Source organism: Coregonus clupeaformis, unplaced genomic scaffold (genome assembly GCF_020615455.1).
Source record: "Coregonus clupeaformis isolate EN_2021a unplaced genomic scaffold, ASM2061545v1 scaf0046, whole genome shotgun sequence".
Lineage (NCBI taxonomy): Eukaryota > Metazoa > Chordata > Actinopteri > Salmoniformes > Salmonidae > Coregonus > Coregonus clupeaformis.
In genome coordinates, this window is record NW_025533501.1 from 517,360 (window position 1) to 535,036 (window position 17,677).

At 46.9% G+C, this 17,677-nt stretch overlaps 2 protein-coding genes across 2 annotated transcripts in view; both read right to left on the reverse strand.

Annotated features, from left to right (window-relative positions):
- Nucleotides 1-17,677, reverse strand: part of LOC121548091 (golgin subfamily A member 6-like protein 22) — a 337,971-nt gene that overhangs the window by 25,014 nt on the left and 295,280 nt on the right. The window lies entirely within an intron of this gene.
- Nucleotides 32-16,234, reverse strand: LOC123483189 (tripartite motif-containing protein 16-like). Its single transcript, XM_045212733.1, has 6 exons — nt 15,611-16,234; nt 15,115-15,201; nt 1,218-1,451; nt 956-1,115; nt 771-830; nt 32-534 (listed from the first exon to the last, which is right to left on the reverse strand). The coding sequence occupies exons 1-6, from the start codon at nt 16,190-16,192 to the stop codon at nt 32-34; spliced, it is 1,626 nt and encodes a 541-aa protein (XP_045068668.1). The 5' UTR covers nt 16,193-16,234.

Below are 17,677 nucleotides of genomic sequence, written 5' to 3' on the forward strand. Positions count from 1 at the left end.
ACCAGCATGACTAGTATCTATGTGGACCCTACTACAGTTTAACCAGCTCAGCAGTACCACAGAGCCAAAACCCAGGATAGAGGGGCTGAGTGAATGTGGTCTGGACTCTGTGGAGGAGGGTAATTGTGGCAGAGACACTGTAGAAGGACAGAGTTCCTGCCTTGTGATCCAGGTACACTCCTACTCTGGAGGACTGAGGGCCTGGTACTGTAGTCATAACATTATTGTGTATGAAACAATAACTACCACTATAACACTGTAAACTCCAGGACTTGTCATTGTATCCAAATCCATCTGTTCTGCTGATGTCTTTATATGAGACTGCTGTATAAACATCCCCCCCACTCCACTCCACCTCCCAGTAACAGCGTCCAGACAGACCCTCTCTACACAGAACCTGGTAGTGGTTTGTGAATCTGTCTGGATGGTCAGGATATGGTTGGTCTTGGCCTTTATTGGTCACCTTTCTGTTCCCTTCAGACAGAGAGAGGAGTGTGCCTGCTGTGTTTGGGTCCAGTGTGAGCTGACAGGAATCTGGGAGAAGAGCACAGCAGAGACCAATGAGGGGAGTTAGAACAATAAGTTAAGTCAGATACTGTATCTACCCTGTCTTTGATTAGAGCACAGCAGAGATCAAATCAGAGAAATATGAGGAGTCAGATAGATACCCAGTCTTTGATTAGATCTACTATTGCTATATATTTCTAGAGGGATTGTTAGGAGTGTCAGTAAAAAGAGAATGTTAGTTACTTCAGAATAAAGAGACTCACATTGTAAGAACTGTTCTCTGGTCTTGGGCTCTGGAGGCAGTACAACATCCACTATATTCACTACAGACACACAAACACATTCACAGAGAGAGGGAATGTTATCATCATACCATATTCCACATGTATATGACTAGTAGGGAACTTTCAATGGTCTAAAGTTGATGTTCTTATTATTTTCAACACACCTGTAGTGGAGATCTTGGTCCATTCTCCTTTAAGGACGTCTTCTAGTTTCTCTCTAAGTTCAGACACAGTCTTACTCACATCTCCAAAGTACTGAAGAGGACAGACAACGATGCTGGGTAAGTCTGAAGATACACTGGTACCGGAGAGAGACTGATAACTCTGGAGAGAGAGAGAGCGAGAGAGAGAGAACAGAACCAAATGATTGAGAGTTTCACATTGAGTTTTAGTTTCATATCACATGTATCAAGGCAGTTTAGTTACCTGGAGGAAATGCATGTGATCCTCTGTGTGTGAGAGCTGCTCCAGCTCAGTGCTTCTCTTCCTCAGCTCAGCTATCTCCTGCTCCAGTTGCTCCAGGAGTCCTTCAGCTTGACTCACTTGAGCCTTCTCTTGGGCTCTGATCAGCTCCTTCACAACAGAGCGCCTTCTCTCAATGGAGCGGATCAGCTCGGTAAAGATCTTATCACTGTCCTCCACTGCTGCCTGTGCAGAGCGCTGTTGATAGAGAGAGAGAGAGAGACTGACTTGTCTTACTTTAATGAGCCATCCTCATTACACTAACACCCCCCCCTCCTAAAAGCACATTGTGTGACACCTCAACCTCCACACAATCACATTATCCAGTACCCAACACCACAGTACAATACACCATCCAGCACCACATTCCAACCGTCCATCCAACCCCTCCTCTCCAGCCGTACAGACAGCCCCCCTGAGCCCCCATACCTCCTGAAACATCTCCACACTGTTGATCATTTTGTACAACTCAAACTCAAGCCTGAGGCGTCAACCAGACATTGGTGTCCAGGGCTCCATGTAATACCCTCCACTGGAGGACCCCTGACCTTTCCAGCATTGGGAGCTTATAGAGCCCCTCCACCTATACCCTGCCATGCTTTCAGCCCCCACAACCCCCTGCCACTGATGCCCCTTCACTCCCGCTAAGCTCCTGATGTGTCTAACCTTGACACTGAGGGTGTACAGCACCTTACCCCCCACCTCCTCAAACTCCCCCAGGCTCAGAGTGTTAAAAGTCAGTAAGTCCTCCGGACTCTCCTGCCAGTCCCCAGTCTCTGCTGTCACTTGCAGTGGTGGAAACGGTGGTGGCCCCTCCTCAGGCTGCTCCAGCCCTCAGTACTGCAGCATAGAAATCAGAGACCCCTGCTGTATTTAGTCTCTCCGGCCGCATGATGAGGAGCTGCTGATCCAGCCCCAAACCACCAGCCCTCCTCAACAGAGCACATCAAATCAAATCAAATTTTATTTGCCACATGCGCCGAATACATTACAGTGAAATGCTTACTTACAAGCCCTTAACCAACAATGCCATTTTGTACCGGTACAGAGTCAATGTGCGGGTGCACTGGCTAGTCGAGGTAGTTGAGGTCATATGTACATGTGGGTAGAGTTAAAGTGACTATGCATAAATTATGAACAGAGTAGCAGCAGCGTAAAATCTTTTCAGTCTCCTGAGGGGGAATAGGTTTTGTCGTGCCCTCTTCACGACTGTCTTGGTGTGTTTGGACCATGATAGTTCGTTGGTGATGTGGATACCAAGGAACTTGAAGCTCTCAACCTGTTCCACTACAGCCCCGTCGATGAGAATGGGGGCGTGCTCAGTCCTCTTTTTTTTCATGTAGTCCACAATCATCTCCTTTGTCTTGATCACGTTGAGGGAGAGGTTGTTATCCTGGCACCACATGGCCAGGTCTCTGACCTCCTCCCCATAGGCTGTCTCATCGTTGTCGGTGATCAGGCCTACCACTGTTGTGTCGTCGGCAAACGTAATGATGGTGTTGGAGTCGTGCCTGGCCATGCAGTCATGGGTGAACAGGGAGTCCAGGAGGGGACTGAGCACGCACCCCTGAGGGGCCCCCTTGTTGAGGATCAGCGTGGCAGATGTGTTGTTACCTACCCTTACCACCTGGGGGCGGCCCGTCAGGAAGTCCAGGATCCAGTTGCAGAGGGAGGTGTTTAGTCCCAGGATCCTTAGCTTAGTGATGAGCTTTGAGGGCACTATGGTGTTGAATGCTGAGCTGTAGTCAATGAATAGCATTCTCATGTAGGTGTTCCTCTTGTCCAGGTGGGAAAGGGCAGTGTGGAGTGCAATAGAGATTGCATCATCTGTGGATCTGTTGGGGCGGTATGCAAATTGGAGTGGGTCTAGGGTTTCTGGGATAATGGTGTTGATGTGAGCCATGACCAGCCTTTCAAAGCACTTCATGGCTACAGACGTGAGTGCTAGGGGTCGGTAGTCATTTAGGCAGGTTACCTTAGTGTTCTTGGGCACAGGGACTATGGTGGTCTGCTTGAAACATGTTGGTATTACAGACTCAGTCAGGGACATGTTGAAAATGTCAGTGAAGACACTTGCCAGTTGGTGAGCACATGCTCGGAGTACACGTCCTGGTAATCTGTCTGACCCTGCGGCCGTGTGAATGTTGACCTGCTTCAAAGTGTTACTCACGTCGGCTATGGAGAGTGTGATCACAGTCATCCGGAACAGCTGATGCTCTCATGCATGCTTCAATGTTCCTTGCCTCGAAGCGAGCATAGAAGTGAATTAGCTCATCTGGTAGGCTTGTGTCACTGGGCAGTTCGCGGCTGTGCATCCCTTTGTAGTCTGTAATAGTTTTCAAGCCCTGCCACATCCGACGAGCATCAGAGCCGGTGTAGTACGATTCAATCTTAGTCCTGTATTGACTCTTTGCGTGTTTGACGGTTCGTCGGAGGGCATAGCAGGATTTCTTATAAGCTTCCGGGTTAGAGTCCCGCTCCTTGAAAGCAGCAGCTCTACCCTTTAGCTCAGTGCGGATGTTGCCTGTAATCCATGGCTTCTGGTTGGGGTATGTACGTAAGGTCACTGTGGGGATGACGTCATCGATGCACTTATTGATGAAGCCAGTGGCTGATGTGGTGTACTCCTCAATGCTATCTGAAGAATCCCGGAACATATTCCAGTCAGAATGCTGCCACCCTGCTCTCCAGGTCCACCAGGCCTTGTCCCCCCTCCTGGACAGGCAGGTACAGCACCGCCGCCCTCAGACAGTGATGCCCCGACCTGAAAAAAATTGCGCTGCAGGTCCACAAGCAGAACACCGGGGGGTTGAGAATGGCCGATTTATGCCATAAGGAGGATGCCGCCAAGATCTTGATGATCAGAACCCTCCCTCTGTATGACACTTGGGAGATGAGCCACCAAACGTCCTGGTACACAGTACGTTTGGTCCTTGTGTACAATAGAGTCCAGGTGGGACTTGAGTCTGTTAGCGAGGACCTTGGTAAAGACCTTATAGTCCAAACAGAGCAATGCCACAGGCATCCAGTTCTTTATGTTGCTCAAATCCCCTTTTTTGGGCAGGAGAGTCAAAGCCTCCTGTCTACAGCTTAGCGACAGCTCCCCCACCCCGACGCACTCACACAACACACATCCTGTAAAATAATTCCCCAGAACTTTTTATAAAAATCCACAGGCAGACCGTCTGAGAGACAGCAGCTGAGAGTTTGTGTAAGGCCAGGGAAATGTCTATTTGATTTCTCTGTGACAGAGAGAGTTTGGAAAGGTCTGTAAGCAGAACCTGAGAACACCCAGGATCACAGAGTTCTGCCCTCTATTAATCAGAGTACAACTCCACAGCCGCGGCCTCATCTCCCCACAACAGAAGTTACCCACCCATCAGGCTCCCTCATCTCCCCACAACAGAAGTTACCGACCCATCAGGCTCCCTCATCTCCCCCACAACATAAGTTACACACTCATCAGACAAACGTAAAACAAGGGATTTCCTTGGTTTCCCCACTCTGGTTTTCCAACCCCAAAAAGAAAGAGCTGGGAGCATCCATCTCTCTCAACATGTTAAAGCTCTGGGCTTTCCCTACATCCCATCACTCACAGAGACTCAAACTCCCCCTTCTGCTGAGCCCACCTCTCCCAAAAGCCTTGGAAGCTTGAGCAAAAAGTGACATCTTGGAAGAGCTTTACATTGAATTTCCAATAGGACACCTGCCTGGGCCCTGGTGAAATGGAGAACTGAGCCCTGTACTAGGTGCAGACATTTATGAAAGCAAATACAAGGTCAATGATTTTGGCTCTAACCACTAACAACCTACCCTTACACACCTCTTTTGCTATCCCTGCACTAAGATTTGTGCCATGACATATTCCCCCAGTCTCTGTCACCGTTCATGTTAAGGAAGTCTAACTGTGAAATCTCCATAAGAGGTGGGAGGGAAATCACCACAATCAGAAACCAGTAGAGAAGCCCATAAAGCCACCATGCCAGAAAAAAACATCCATTTAAGCAGATTCTGAAGACATGCCCTTAAGAACCCATGACCCATTTTATCAGCCTATACCGCTTCCTGGGTGAGAGTACACTAAACCCCTCATTCTTCATCACGTGTTGTACTGACCTTACAAACCTTCCAGGGTCAATAAAATAAGACTCCGGCAGAACCTTCTTTTTCCCCTTTAGTCTCCATCAGGAACTCACCGTATATACTGGGCCCTCAGCCTGACTGTCTGTCAGCTCTGGATCCAATGAGCCGTCTGAAAACGAGACGCCTTGTCCTCCGCTCCCGCAGACTCACCTCCCCCCTCTTCCTCCTCCTCCATTGGCAAGGTACTGTCCTCCTCCTCCCCAGTCTCTGTCCCCCTGCACTTCCCCCCTGATCAGTGCCTCTTCCCCAATGACAGGTAATATTTCCTGGGATGAGCCCACCAAGCCTTTGCCCACCGGAGTCTCTGTTACTACAGAAACCTGCCTCAGCTCATGTAGCCCAGCTGCAACCCTCCCCACCACCGCTTTCTCCACGGCCTGCGCACCACCACTTGGCCATGCACTACTACAGTGTAGCTCAGTTGGTAGAGCATGGCGCTTGCAACGCCAGGTAATTATTGTAGGTAAGTATTGTATACGGCGGAGCCCGCACGAGGCTAGCTAACCCACTACCTGGACCAATAAAGCTAGCTAGCTAGCGGGTAGCTACTGGTAACTTTTAGCAACGTTGGATAGTTGTTTCCAATGTTATTTCACGCTTAAGAGTACCTGTAATTAAGCCAGCTAGCTACCTACCATTCAGCTGTTTTTCTAACCTCATTATCTGAGGCATTAACGTTAGGTAGTTAGTAGCTACTGTACTTAATTACAGCTACTGATTGCAGAAGACAAATGTCTTCTTGTCTGCCACCCAGACAGCTGGCGTCGGGTAAGTTTGGCTTTATAGATAGCTTGGGCTTTGTCGAGTAAGGCTTAAATTATGTATTTAGATTGTAGTTAGGTATTGTAGGTAGGCATCGTGGGCTGTTGTGGGTAGTTATTGTAGGTTAGCATTGTATTCGGCGGTGCCGGGTGTAGCATGAAGCTAGCTAGCTAGCTAACTCACCTCCTGGACTAGCTGGCGAGTAGCTATTAGCAATGGTAGCAACTAGATACAATATCCTTTTAGCCAGCTATTTAGCCTTTTAGCCAGCTATTAGCAACGGTAGCAACTAAATACAATATCCTTTTAGCCAGCTACATTTGTTCGCAGCGCCGCCGTTTTTCAAACAAAGTCAACACAGCAGCCATTGCTAGCTAGCCAACAAGACCAGCTAGCTGTACTGTAGCAGCTAAATACAATATATTTGTGCTAGCTAGCCAACGTTTAATTATTGCTGCGTTATGAAAGGAACTAGACACGGACACGAATTATCTGTTTAGTGTGTTAACACACTATTGGTAGTTTGTTGTAACCAAGTATTGGTGCTAAACTGTGTGTTATTGGATGCTAGCATGCTAGTTAGCTATGGCGTCATAGTTAGCTAGCTGAATAAAGTAAGTTGAGTCTATTCCTTGAAACATTGAACCGCTGTAGTTCACAATAATTCTAATTTCTAAAGTGGAAGTTGGGAGAGTTTTTATTCGGGTGGTTCAGTGAAACAATTATAGTTTCTGAGGTGGAAGTTGGGTGAGTTATATTTGGGAGTTTTGGTGAGGGAGGCCCTACTCTCTCCTTTCCCAGATGTTTAGTTCATTTCATTCCGATCTCCTCTGCATTATTGTAGCTATTTTCTACAGCCTGTCAACTATGCCTCTGCCTATCCCTGTTCTCTCCTCTCCGCACAGGCTACACAAACGCCTCACACCGCGTGGCTGCTGCCTCCCTAACCTGGTGGTCCCTGCACAAACCCCACACCTGGAGTTCCAGGTCTCAGGCAGCCTCTGGAACTGCCGTTCTGCTGCCAACAAGGCTGACTTCATCCCAGCCTATGCTAACCTCCAGTCCCTCGACTTCCTGGCGCTGACGGAAACATGGATTACCACTGAAAACACTGCTACTCCTACTGCTCTCTCCTCGTCTGACCATGTGTTCTCGCATACCCCGAGAGCATCTGGTCAGAGGGGTGGTGGCACAGGAATCCTCATCTCTCCCAAGTGGACATTCTAAATTTTTCCCCTAACCCATCTGTCTATCTCCTCATTTGAATTCCATGCTGTCACAGTCACTAGCCCATTTAAGCTTAATATCCTTGTCATCTATCGCCCTCCAGGTTCCCTTGGAGAGTTCATCAATGAGCTTGACGCCTTGATAAATTCCTTTCCTGAGGATGGCTCGCCCCTCACAGTTTTGGGGGATTTCAACCTCCCTACGTCTACATTTGACTTATTTCTCTCTGCCTCCTTCTTTCCACTCCTCTCCTCTTTTGACCTCACCCTCTCACCGTCCCCCCCTACTCACAAGGCAGGCAATACGCTTGACCTCATCTTTACTAGATGCTGCTCTTCTACTAATCTCACTGCAACACCCCTCCATGTCTCCGACCACTATTTTGTATCCTTTTCTCTCTCGCTCTCCTCCAACACTACTCACTCTGCCCCTACACAGATGGTAATGCGCCGCCGCAACCTTCGCTCTCTCTCTCCCACTACTCTCTCCTCTTCCATCCTATCATCTCTTCCCTCTGCTCAATCCTTCTCCCTCCAATCTCCTGATTCTGCCTCCTCAACCCTCCTCTCCTCCCTTTCTGCATCCTTTGACTCTCTGTGTCCCCTATCCTCACGGCCGGCTCGGTCCTCCCCTCCAGCTCCGTGGCTTGATGACTCATTGCGAGCTCACAGAACAGAGCTCCGGGCAGCGGAGCGGAAATGGAAGAAAACTAAACTCCCTGCCGACTTGGCATCTTTTCACTCCCTCCTCTCTACATTTTCTTCATCTGTTGCTGCTGCTAAGGCCACTTTCTACCACTCTAAATTCCAAGCATCTGCCTCTAACCCTAGGAAGCTCTTTGCCACATCCCCCCATCCCCCTCCCCTCTCTCTGTGGATGACTTTGTCAACCACTTTGAAAAGAAGGTTGACGACATCCGATCCTCATTTGTTAAGTCTAATGACACTGCTGGTCCTGCTCACACTGCCATACCCTATGCTTTGACTTCTTTCTCCCCTCTCTCTCCAGATAAAATCCTGCGACTTGTGACTGCAGGCTGCCCAACAACCTGCCCGCTTGACCCCATCCCCTCCTCTCTTCTCCAGACCATCTCCGGTGACCTTCTCCCCTACCTCACCTCGCTGATCAACTCATCCTTGACCGCTGGCTATGTCCCTTCCGTCTTCAAGAGAGCGAGAGTTGCACCCCTTCTCAAAAAACCAACACTCGATCCCACTGATGTCAACAACTACAGACCAGTATCCCTTCTTTCTTTTCTTTCCAAAACTATTGACCGTGCCTCTTTAGCCAACTCTCTTGCTATCTCTCTCAGAATGACCTTCTTGATCCAAACCAGTCAGGTTTCAGGACTGGTCATTCAACTGAGACTGCTCTTCTCTGTGTCACGGAGGCTCTCCGCACTGCTAAAGCTAACTCTCTCTCCTCTGCTCTTGTCCTTCTAGACCTGTCTGCTGCCTTTGATACTGTGAACCATCAGATCCTCCTCTCCACCCTCTCCGAGCTGGGCATCTCCGGCGCGGCTCCCTCCTGGATTGCGTCCTACCTGACCGGTCGCTCCTACCAAGTGGCGTGGCGAGAAGCTGTCTCCGCACCACGTGCTCTCACCACTGGTGTCCCCCAGGGCTCAGTTCTAGGCCCTCTCCTATTCTCGCTATACACCAAGTCACTTGGCTCTGTCATATCCTCACATGGCCTCTCCTATCATTGCTACGCTGACGATACACAACTAATCTTCTCCTTTCCCCCTTCTGATAACCAGGTGGCGAATCGCATCTCTGCATGTCTGGCAGACATATCAGTATGGATGACGGATCACCACCTCAAGCTGAACCTTGGCAAGACGGAGCTGCTCTTCCTCCCCGGGGAAGGACTGCCCGTTCCATGATCTCGGCATCACGGTTGACAACTCCGTTGTGTCCTCCTCCCAGAGTGCGAAGAGCCTTGGCGTGACCCTGGACAACACCCTGTCGTTCTCCGCTAACATCAAGGCGGTGACCCGATCCTGCAGGTTCATGCTCTACAACATTCGGAGAGTACGACCCTGCCTTACACAGGAAGCGGCACAGGTCCTAATCCAGGCACTTGTCATCTCCCCGTCTGGATTACTGCAACTCGCTGTCGGCTGGGCTCCCTGCCTGTGCCATTAAACCCCTACAACTCATCCAGAATGCCGCAGCCCGTCTGGTGTTCAACCTTCCCAAGTTCTCTCACGTCACCCCGCTCCTCCGCACACTCCACTGGCTTCCAGTTGAAGCTCGCATCTGTTACAAGACCATGGTGCTTGCCTATGGAGCTGTGAGGGGATCGGCACCTCTGTACCTTCAGGCTCTGATCAGTCCCTACAACCAACCGAGGGCATTGCGTTCATCCACCTCTGGCCTGCTGGCTCCCCTTCCTCTGCGAAAGCATAGACCCGCTCAGCCCAGTCAAAACTGTTCGCTGCTCTGGCACCCCAATGGTGGAACAAGCTCCCTCACGACGCCAGGACAGCGGAGTCACTCACCACCTTCCGGAGACATTTGAAACCCCACCTCTTTAAGGAATACCTGGGATAGGATAAAGTAATCCTTCTACCCCCCCGCCGCCCCCACAAAAAAAAATATATATATATATATATATATATTGTAAAGTGGTTATCCCACTGGCTATAGGGTGAATGCACCAATTTGTAAGTCGCTCTGGAAAAGAGCGTCTGCTGAATGACGCAAATGTAAAAAATGTACTCTCCTCCCTCCTGGTACCCCTGCCATTTATTTTGCAATTCCGAGTATTCACTATTTTAGTACGGATTAGTAAGGAAAAACACTTTATTCAGTACTACTGCAGTTGCTTAATAATTCCAATAGATGGCAGCATAAGACCATGAAAGACATTTCAGAAGATTAGTTTAGTTCTCTCCCTGGATACACCACCACTCCACCTCACAGGAAAACTCCTGCCTGAGCTTTTTACTGTCCCTTTCCACACTGCTAACGCAAGAGGAAGGACTGAAAACACATTACTGTGAAGTAATATAATTATGATTCATGTTTATTATTACCTGTTTTTATGGTCATGTTTTGAAATTATACTTCATTACTATAATGATTATCAATACGCCTGAACATTAATTCAGTCACCTCTGGTCGACAAAAACTTATTTTCCTAGTACATTAATTGTCAAATTCATCAGCGAGGGGCATGTTGATGTAAATATGCTAACCGCGACGGTTTCATTATGTCATTTATTGGTGGGCTGGAAGATGCAGTGTTTTTTCTTTTCTATTCAGAGGCTATTTACTCCCAGTATGAGATAATTTTATATAGAAGGTTTTTATAATGCATGTTTACTTGGGTTGAGGTTAGCGCATCTGAGTAGGGATTATTTGGGTTCAATACCTGTCCTACCTATCAATCATATTGCTGCTTGTAGCCTATAACTGATGATCCCCACACTAGAAACACCGAAAACTCTGTGCTAGCAAACCCTGTGTTCCACCCTTCCCCTGCGTAACCTTGAAGATTGTTAAGAAACAAACATTGGTCTACGAAAAGAGACAACATGTTTAACGGACTACTCTTGCCACCCAGCCGAGAGCACACGAAAACCACTTGCAAAATTACCAAAACGAACCAACTACTTGCGGTCTGTTCGTAAGTAATAAACGGACGCAGATTAGCCACCACAACTCTTGTCGAAAGAGGCGAAATCTGCACCAACACACCCCTCACAAAAATCCCACTCGCAACAAGACAAACCTTTTTCATTAACACAACCACCGCCTTGTTCATTCTGGATGCAGAGTGCAGATGTTCCGCTCCAACCTGTTCGCCGACCATGAGCAAAACTTCCTCCACACCTTTCTCCGGAACGCACCCGAAGCGACAGCGTTTCTTCTCCACTCGGTTGAGGCCATCACGCCACCCTAAAAAATGACCCCTACTCCCCCCTCAACTCTAAACGATAAACAGTGGAAACCAATAAACAAACCCTCCACCATGAGAAAATAAATCCAGAAAATACGCAAGAACCAAAAGAAAAAAGAATAGTAGCCCTCCTCACGAACCGCAAAACTCTCACACAAGCAACTTCTTCTTCTATGATATAATGGCGGTCACAAACCAACGTTAAAGGTGCATGCCGCCACCTACTGTGCTGGAGTGTGTGGTCAATCACCGTTTACAACATTTCTAAATCCTCCTACCTAACTCAGTACTTCTGAGAAAATAAAGAAGAGCCCTACTAACTTCTAATAGACCCTCCCCCATCCCCAAAATCCCTTCCAAACCCCCCAACCCCGTCCAACCTCAATGAGCCTACACTTCAATCTTTCCCTCTCTTCAACATACTTACAACAATATAACAACACATGCTCCACCGTTTCATCGACCATACCCTCAAGACACAAACCATTCACATGCTTGCCAACCAGATGTAATGACGAGATCAATGTACAATGTTCTAAGCACAATCGAGAAAACACCAGCTCTTCCTTTCTAATCTGACCTTTGAATCTTGGTCCACCGACCTTTCTTTGGAGGGCATATAAATGCTGGATCTCACTACTACACCCATTCTCTCAATTCTCCATAATAACATTAATACCTCCAATAGCAGGTAACTCCTATTAGATTTACCAGATGATAAACTATTCAATACAGACAGAGAATCTGAGCATACTATCATTCACCCACTGGAGGTTAACTATTATCGCCAACAGTTCAACTGAGTATACTGACAGTTCATCTGTTAGTCTTCTACATATCTGCACATCAAAGTCAGGAACGTAAATGCCTGCTCCTGTGAGCCCACTATCTGGGTCCTTGGATCCATCTGTGAAAAGTGGAACATTAATATCAATTATATCTTGTTTCAAAGCTCTTTTAGCTAACTGGTCTACAATTTCATTCCCTTCCACACCCGAATGTGCTGGGACCCAGCAGAATCTCACTACTAAACCCATTCTCTCAATTCTCCATAATAACATTAATACCTCCAATAGCAGGTCACTCCTATTAGATTTACCAGATGATAAACTATTCAATACAGACAGAGAATCTGAGCATACTATAATTCTAACAGGTTGTACGTCCTCCACCCACTGGAGGGCAACTATTATCGCCAACAGTTCAACTGAGTATACTGACAGTTAATCTGTTAGTCTTCTACATATCTGCACATCAAATTCAGGAACGTAAATGCCTGCTCCTGTGAGCCCACTATCTGGGTCCTTGGATGCATCTGTGAAAAGCAGTAAAAAAGCATAAAAACTTCTACCAATGTAATTGTCAACCAGTTTCTCTATATCACTGACCTCTGACCAATCTTTCCTTTTCTCTACCAAGGTAAGATCAACAACAGGGTCTGGGAGTAACCATGGAGGAACATCCCCTATCACCACAGAAGGGCCAACCTCCAACTCCCTCAAACCACTCTCATCAGCAAGCTTTCCAACTGTCCAACCAAAACCACTGCCTTGTCTACTAGTATATTCCCAACAGTCATCTAGAACAGTAGCAGTGGGATGCTCAACCTCACAGCCTTTCAATCCAATAAGATAATGACCATTTTTTACGCTGTATATCCAAAGGCACCTCTCCTGCCTCCACTAGTAAGGCACATACAGATGTTGATTTAAATGCACCAACACATATCCTTAAAGCTATATACTGGATTATGTCCTTGCCGCTGTTTCATAAACTATACACCCATAATCAATTGTCGTCCTGATCAGAGCTCTATAAATATCCATCAACGATTGTCTGTCAGCACCCCATTCATAACTAGAGACCCACACAACCAACTACAGTGAAAGTGATGGAATGAGAGAGACAGAGACATCCTTACAACACTGTACATAGCCATAATATAACGGTTCTTCTTCTTTGGAGTTTAACAGCGGTTGGTATCCAATATGTTGCATTACCGCCCCCAACTGGACTATAATATAAATCCATTATACTTTGTGACACAAAATGGGAAAAGGGGAAACTATAATAATTAAAACAACACCCTTCCAACTAACCCTACACTCATTAAATACCCAGTACCCCATTCCACTACTTTGACCCTATCTGCTCCTGCACCATGCCAACGGCCTGGGAGGACGGGACACCACCACTCAACACACCCTGTAACTCTTCTGAAGTCTAATCTTGTATGCCCAAATACTTCTCTGCAGCTGCCACCACAACATCTATTTTCTGTGATTTACGTTCCATTTCTGCGGTACATTTGATAACCATTGCTATGAACTCTAAGAAGCTAACTTTACTGAAGCATATATCACTCGTTGGCCTATCCCTCTGAGCTGGCACAGATCTACTACTCACAGGGATCCTCTCAGGATCTCTCACCCTTGACCCATCCTCCTCTACTTTCTTCACTGCCTCAGCATACGACACCTTCTGCACTACTCTGACTCTAGCCACCTCAACCTGCCTCTCTCGCACCGGACACTTCCGATCCCCAGCAACATGGGCATCCCAACAGTTGACACACAACTTTATCCACCGAAACTACACAAACCTCTATCCCATGCCCTCCTGCACACTTCCCACATCTTGGAATCTCCCTCCTACAAACTGCTGCAACATGACCATAAACGTTGCACCTGAATCAGCACAGTGGATTCGCCACAAAAGCTCTAACATGATAACTGATATATCTTAACATGACTTTGTCGGGTAAAGACTCAAAACTCAAAAGAGCTGACAGTGACTCCTCTGTTTCACCATGCTCACCACCGGGTCTGTGTTGCACCAAATGGCGGGAATCACAAACACCAGCAGTCTTCAACCTTAATTGCTCCACCTCCACACTTAACATTACCCCAGAAATCACTCCTTTCAATGGTGCCCTGTTCCTAAGAACAAAGCAAGAAACAGATCTTGACCAAAGTTGCGTGACACGGAGCGCCCACTCCCTCTGGTCAGAAGAAACACAAACAAATATCACAAGTCCACTACAGGTTACCTTCACTGATTCAACTGCACCCAACTCCTTTCCCACCAACCTTAAACCACAAATGGATCTACCAAAAGGTATGGATCCACTTTCTCAAAAAATGTAACTCCTACTGCACCAGATTCTTCTTTATCATGTCCATTGATGCCAGGCTCTGGTTCTGAGCTCATCACCACACCTTCTACCTCACTTAACTCTCCCTCATTCATTTCCATTTCACCTCCAGAACTCAGTCTGGCGAATGGCTCACTCTGTTTGCACTTGAGTTATAACATTTGAAAGTCTCTATTCCTTTGAAACTTTTGTGAGTGTAATGTTTACTGTTAATTTCTGGTGGTTTATTTCACTTTTGTTTAGTATCTATTTCACTTGCTGTGGCAATGTAAACATATGTTTCCCATGCCAATAAAGCCCTTTGAATTCAATTGAATTGAGAGAGAGAGAGAGCTCCATGTTAATGTATAGGGGACATGAGTCGGTCATGGTTACTCATGGTTATGTGATGAGGTAGCCCCCACCTTCGACTTCAAAATCAGTGTCGGCCCTCAGCCCAATAGGGAATGTCCTCTTGGTGTAACGGTCAAGATGTTGTTTTCTCCCTCAGTAGACCCGGGATCATATCCCGCCGGTTACATTAAGCAGTATATTCTCTGAAAGGGGTCCAGACAGCCTGTTCCCAACAGTGGGGTCAGTGGGATTGGATAGGGGCCTCTCTCCCCCTCTCTCTCTCTGACTGGAGGAGAGATGTGAAATGATGCCTCTCCTCTGGTCAACAATACTCACCTTGAGAGACTCCACAGCCTGTTGGAGGTCCTTCTCTCTCTCCTGGAATCTCTGCTGGACCTTCTGCTGACTCATCCCCAGCTGCCTCTGTGGAGAATCACTCTTCAATGAGCTATCAAGCTTTACTTGTCCAGTAGATCAATAGTATAGTAATGAGACATAGGGCCCATAGAAGATAGGGATTAAAATGTTGAGGAAGAGTCTGTGTGAAATTATATTATTATGTTGTTATGTGAATGATTATAGTTTTAACAGTGCACAAAACAGGGGAGCTGATTGGGTGTTTGATAACAAATTACAATGGTGTTTGACTTTAGAAAATGGTGATACATTTGGAGACTCTGGGTTAACACATCTATATAATCAAGGTTTGTGTTCATATTTGTTCTGCCATGGATCGATTTCATTTGAATGATCTCATATTCAAACAGCTTAGTTCCTACTGTAATTATTATTTGTTTATCAGACAGTCACCAACAAGTAGTTCTGGTCTTACCTGTTTCTCAGTCCTCTCTGCTGCAGCTGACACTGTATCATGGCCTTTATGTTCATCCATTGTACACAGCATACAGATACACTGCTGATCGGTACGACAGTAAACCTCCAGCAGTTTGTCATGATCAGAGCAGATCTTCTCCTGTAGTTGTGCGGTGGCTTTGACCAGCTTGTGCTTCTTGAAACCATGAAATTCATAGTGAGGTTGGAGGTGAGTCTCACAGTAAGAGGCCAGACACGCCAGACAGGACATGAGAGCTATCTGCTTTCTGGTCCCAGTGCAGAAATCACACGCCACATCTCCAGGTCCAGCATAGCACAGAGCAGGAGGGGGAGCAGCCTGGAGTCCTGTCTTCTTCAGTTTCTCCACCACTTCAGCCAACACAGTGCTTCTCTTCAGAACAGGCCTTGGGGTAAAGGTCTGTCTGCACTGTGGACAGCTGTAGACACCTTTCAGATCATCCTGATCCCAGCTTTCTTTAATACAGCCCATACAGTAGCTGTGTCCACAGGCAGTAGTCACCGGATCCTTCAGTAGATCCAGACAGATGGAGCAACAGAACAGTTCCTGATTCTCTGCCATTTTGGTGCTCTCTCCTGTAGGTTAAGCAATGGCAGTGTCAAAGATTACTTTCTGTTCAGTGTCAAAGATGACTTTCTGTTTCATGGAACTCTACACCAGAGGACAGGAAGTGGCTTCCTACTTGACTTTGTACTCTGTATGTAGAGGGGGTGTGGTTTCTTTGATAAGGAAGTGTGACAGAGGGTTGGGTAGTAGCCAGAGATGTTCAGTATTTCTCTTACATCTATTTGAAATACGTATTTTAATGACTTCTGAGTATTTTGTCATTTGAATCACACTGGGCTGAACTAAACTTTTCAAAATACTAAATACTTTTCTATACCATTTAAAAAAATTTGTGATTCACATTTTGCATTAATTGAAAGTCGCTCTGGATAAGAGTGTCTGCTAAATGATTACAATGTAAATGTAATTGCAAAAATTAATAATTGCAATCACTGAAAAACTCAATTTAAAGGGATTCTTCGGGATTTAGGCAATGAAGCCCTTTATCTATTTCCCCAGAGTCAGATGAGCTCATGGATACCATTTTAATGTCTCTGCATCCTGTATGAAGGAAGTTAGAGGTCGTTTTGTGAGCCAATGCCAACTAGCGTTAGCGCAATGACTGGAAGTCTATGGCATGCTAGCAGGTACTATAGACTTCATAGCGCTAATGTTAGTTAGAAACTTCCTTCAAACTGTAGAGACAAATAAATCGTTCCATTCATTCATTGATGTTTAGAACATTTACAGGTCATTGTTTGTTTTCAGTGGAAAGTCCAAATACATTATTTTTCAGATGTTGGGGGTAAAACTGGCAAATCTATAATGTTTATTTATGCTCCATAAAGTTGTCCTAGAATCTGTTGTTACCCTGACCTCTCCCACAGATTCCATCAGGTTACTACATTCAGACCATGAACTCTAACCTGCACCTGAACAGCTTCCTCCTGCCCATCGGTGCCATGAACGTCATCAGCATCCTACCTCTACTGCTGCTGGCCCCTCTCATGGAGTGTGTCACCTCCTGCTACCTGTCCATGGAGAAAACACCCTTCTCCCCCGCCAGAGTCATCAGTAAGCACACACACACACACGGCACAGATACACACACAAACACACACAGAGAAAGACACACACACACACAGACAGACAGACAGACACACTCACACACCCACACACAGACACACACACACACACACAGACACACACACAGCCACACACAGACACAGACACAAATACCATCCACATCAATGAGCCAGTCAATGTTAATGTCTCTCTCTCTCCCTCTCTCTCTCTGTTTCTCTCCCTGTCCCCTCCCTCCTCTCCTCTCTCAGTGCTGGGTCATGTGTGTGCGGCCCAGTCTGTCCTGGTAGCGGGCCTGTCTGAGGTCCACAGGAAGGGCTATCCTCTGACGGAGCAGGCCCTGTCAGGGAAGGTGCTCCAGGTGTCCTCCATGGCCTGCTTCCAGCTGGCTCCCCAGTACATCTTACTGGGGCTGGC

Bases quoted from the DNA above. Each gene is read 5' to 3' on its own strand.
- LOC123483189 (XM_045212733.1), bottom strand. From the start codon at position 16,192: ATGGCAGAGAATCAGGAACTGTTCTGTTGCTCCATCTGTCTGGATCTA. The intron at 1,452-15,114 runs GTGAGTATTGTT...CTCTATCAACAG, and splicing joins AGGCTGTGGAGTCTCTCAAG to CGCTCTGCACAGGCAGCAGT. The intron at 1,116-1,217 runs GTAACTAAACTG...CTCTCTCTCCAG, and splicing joins ATCACATGCATTTCCTCCAG to AGTTATCAGTCTCTCTCCGG.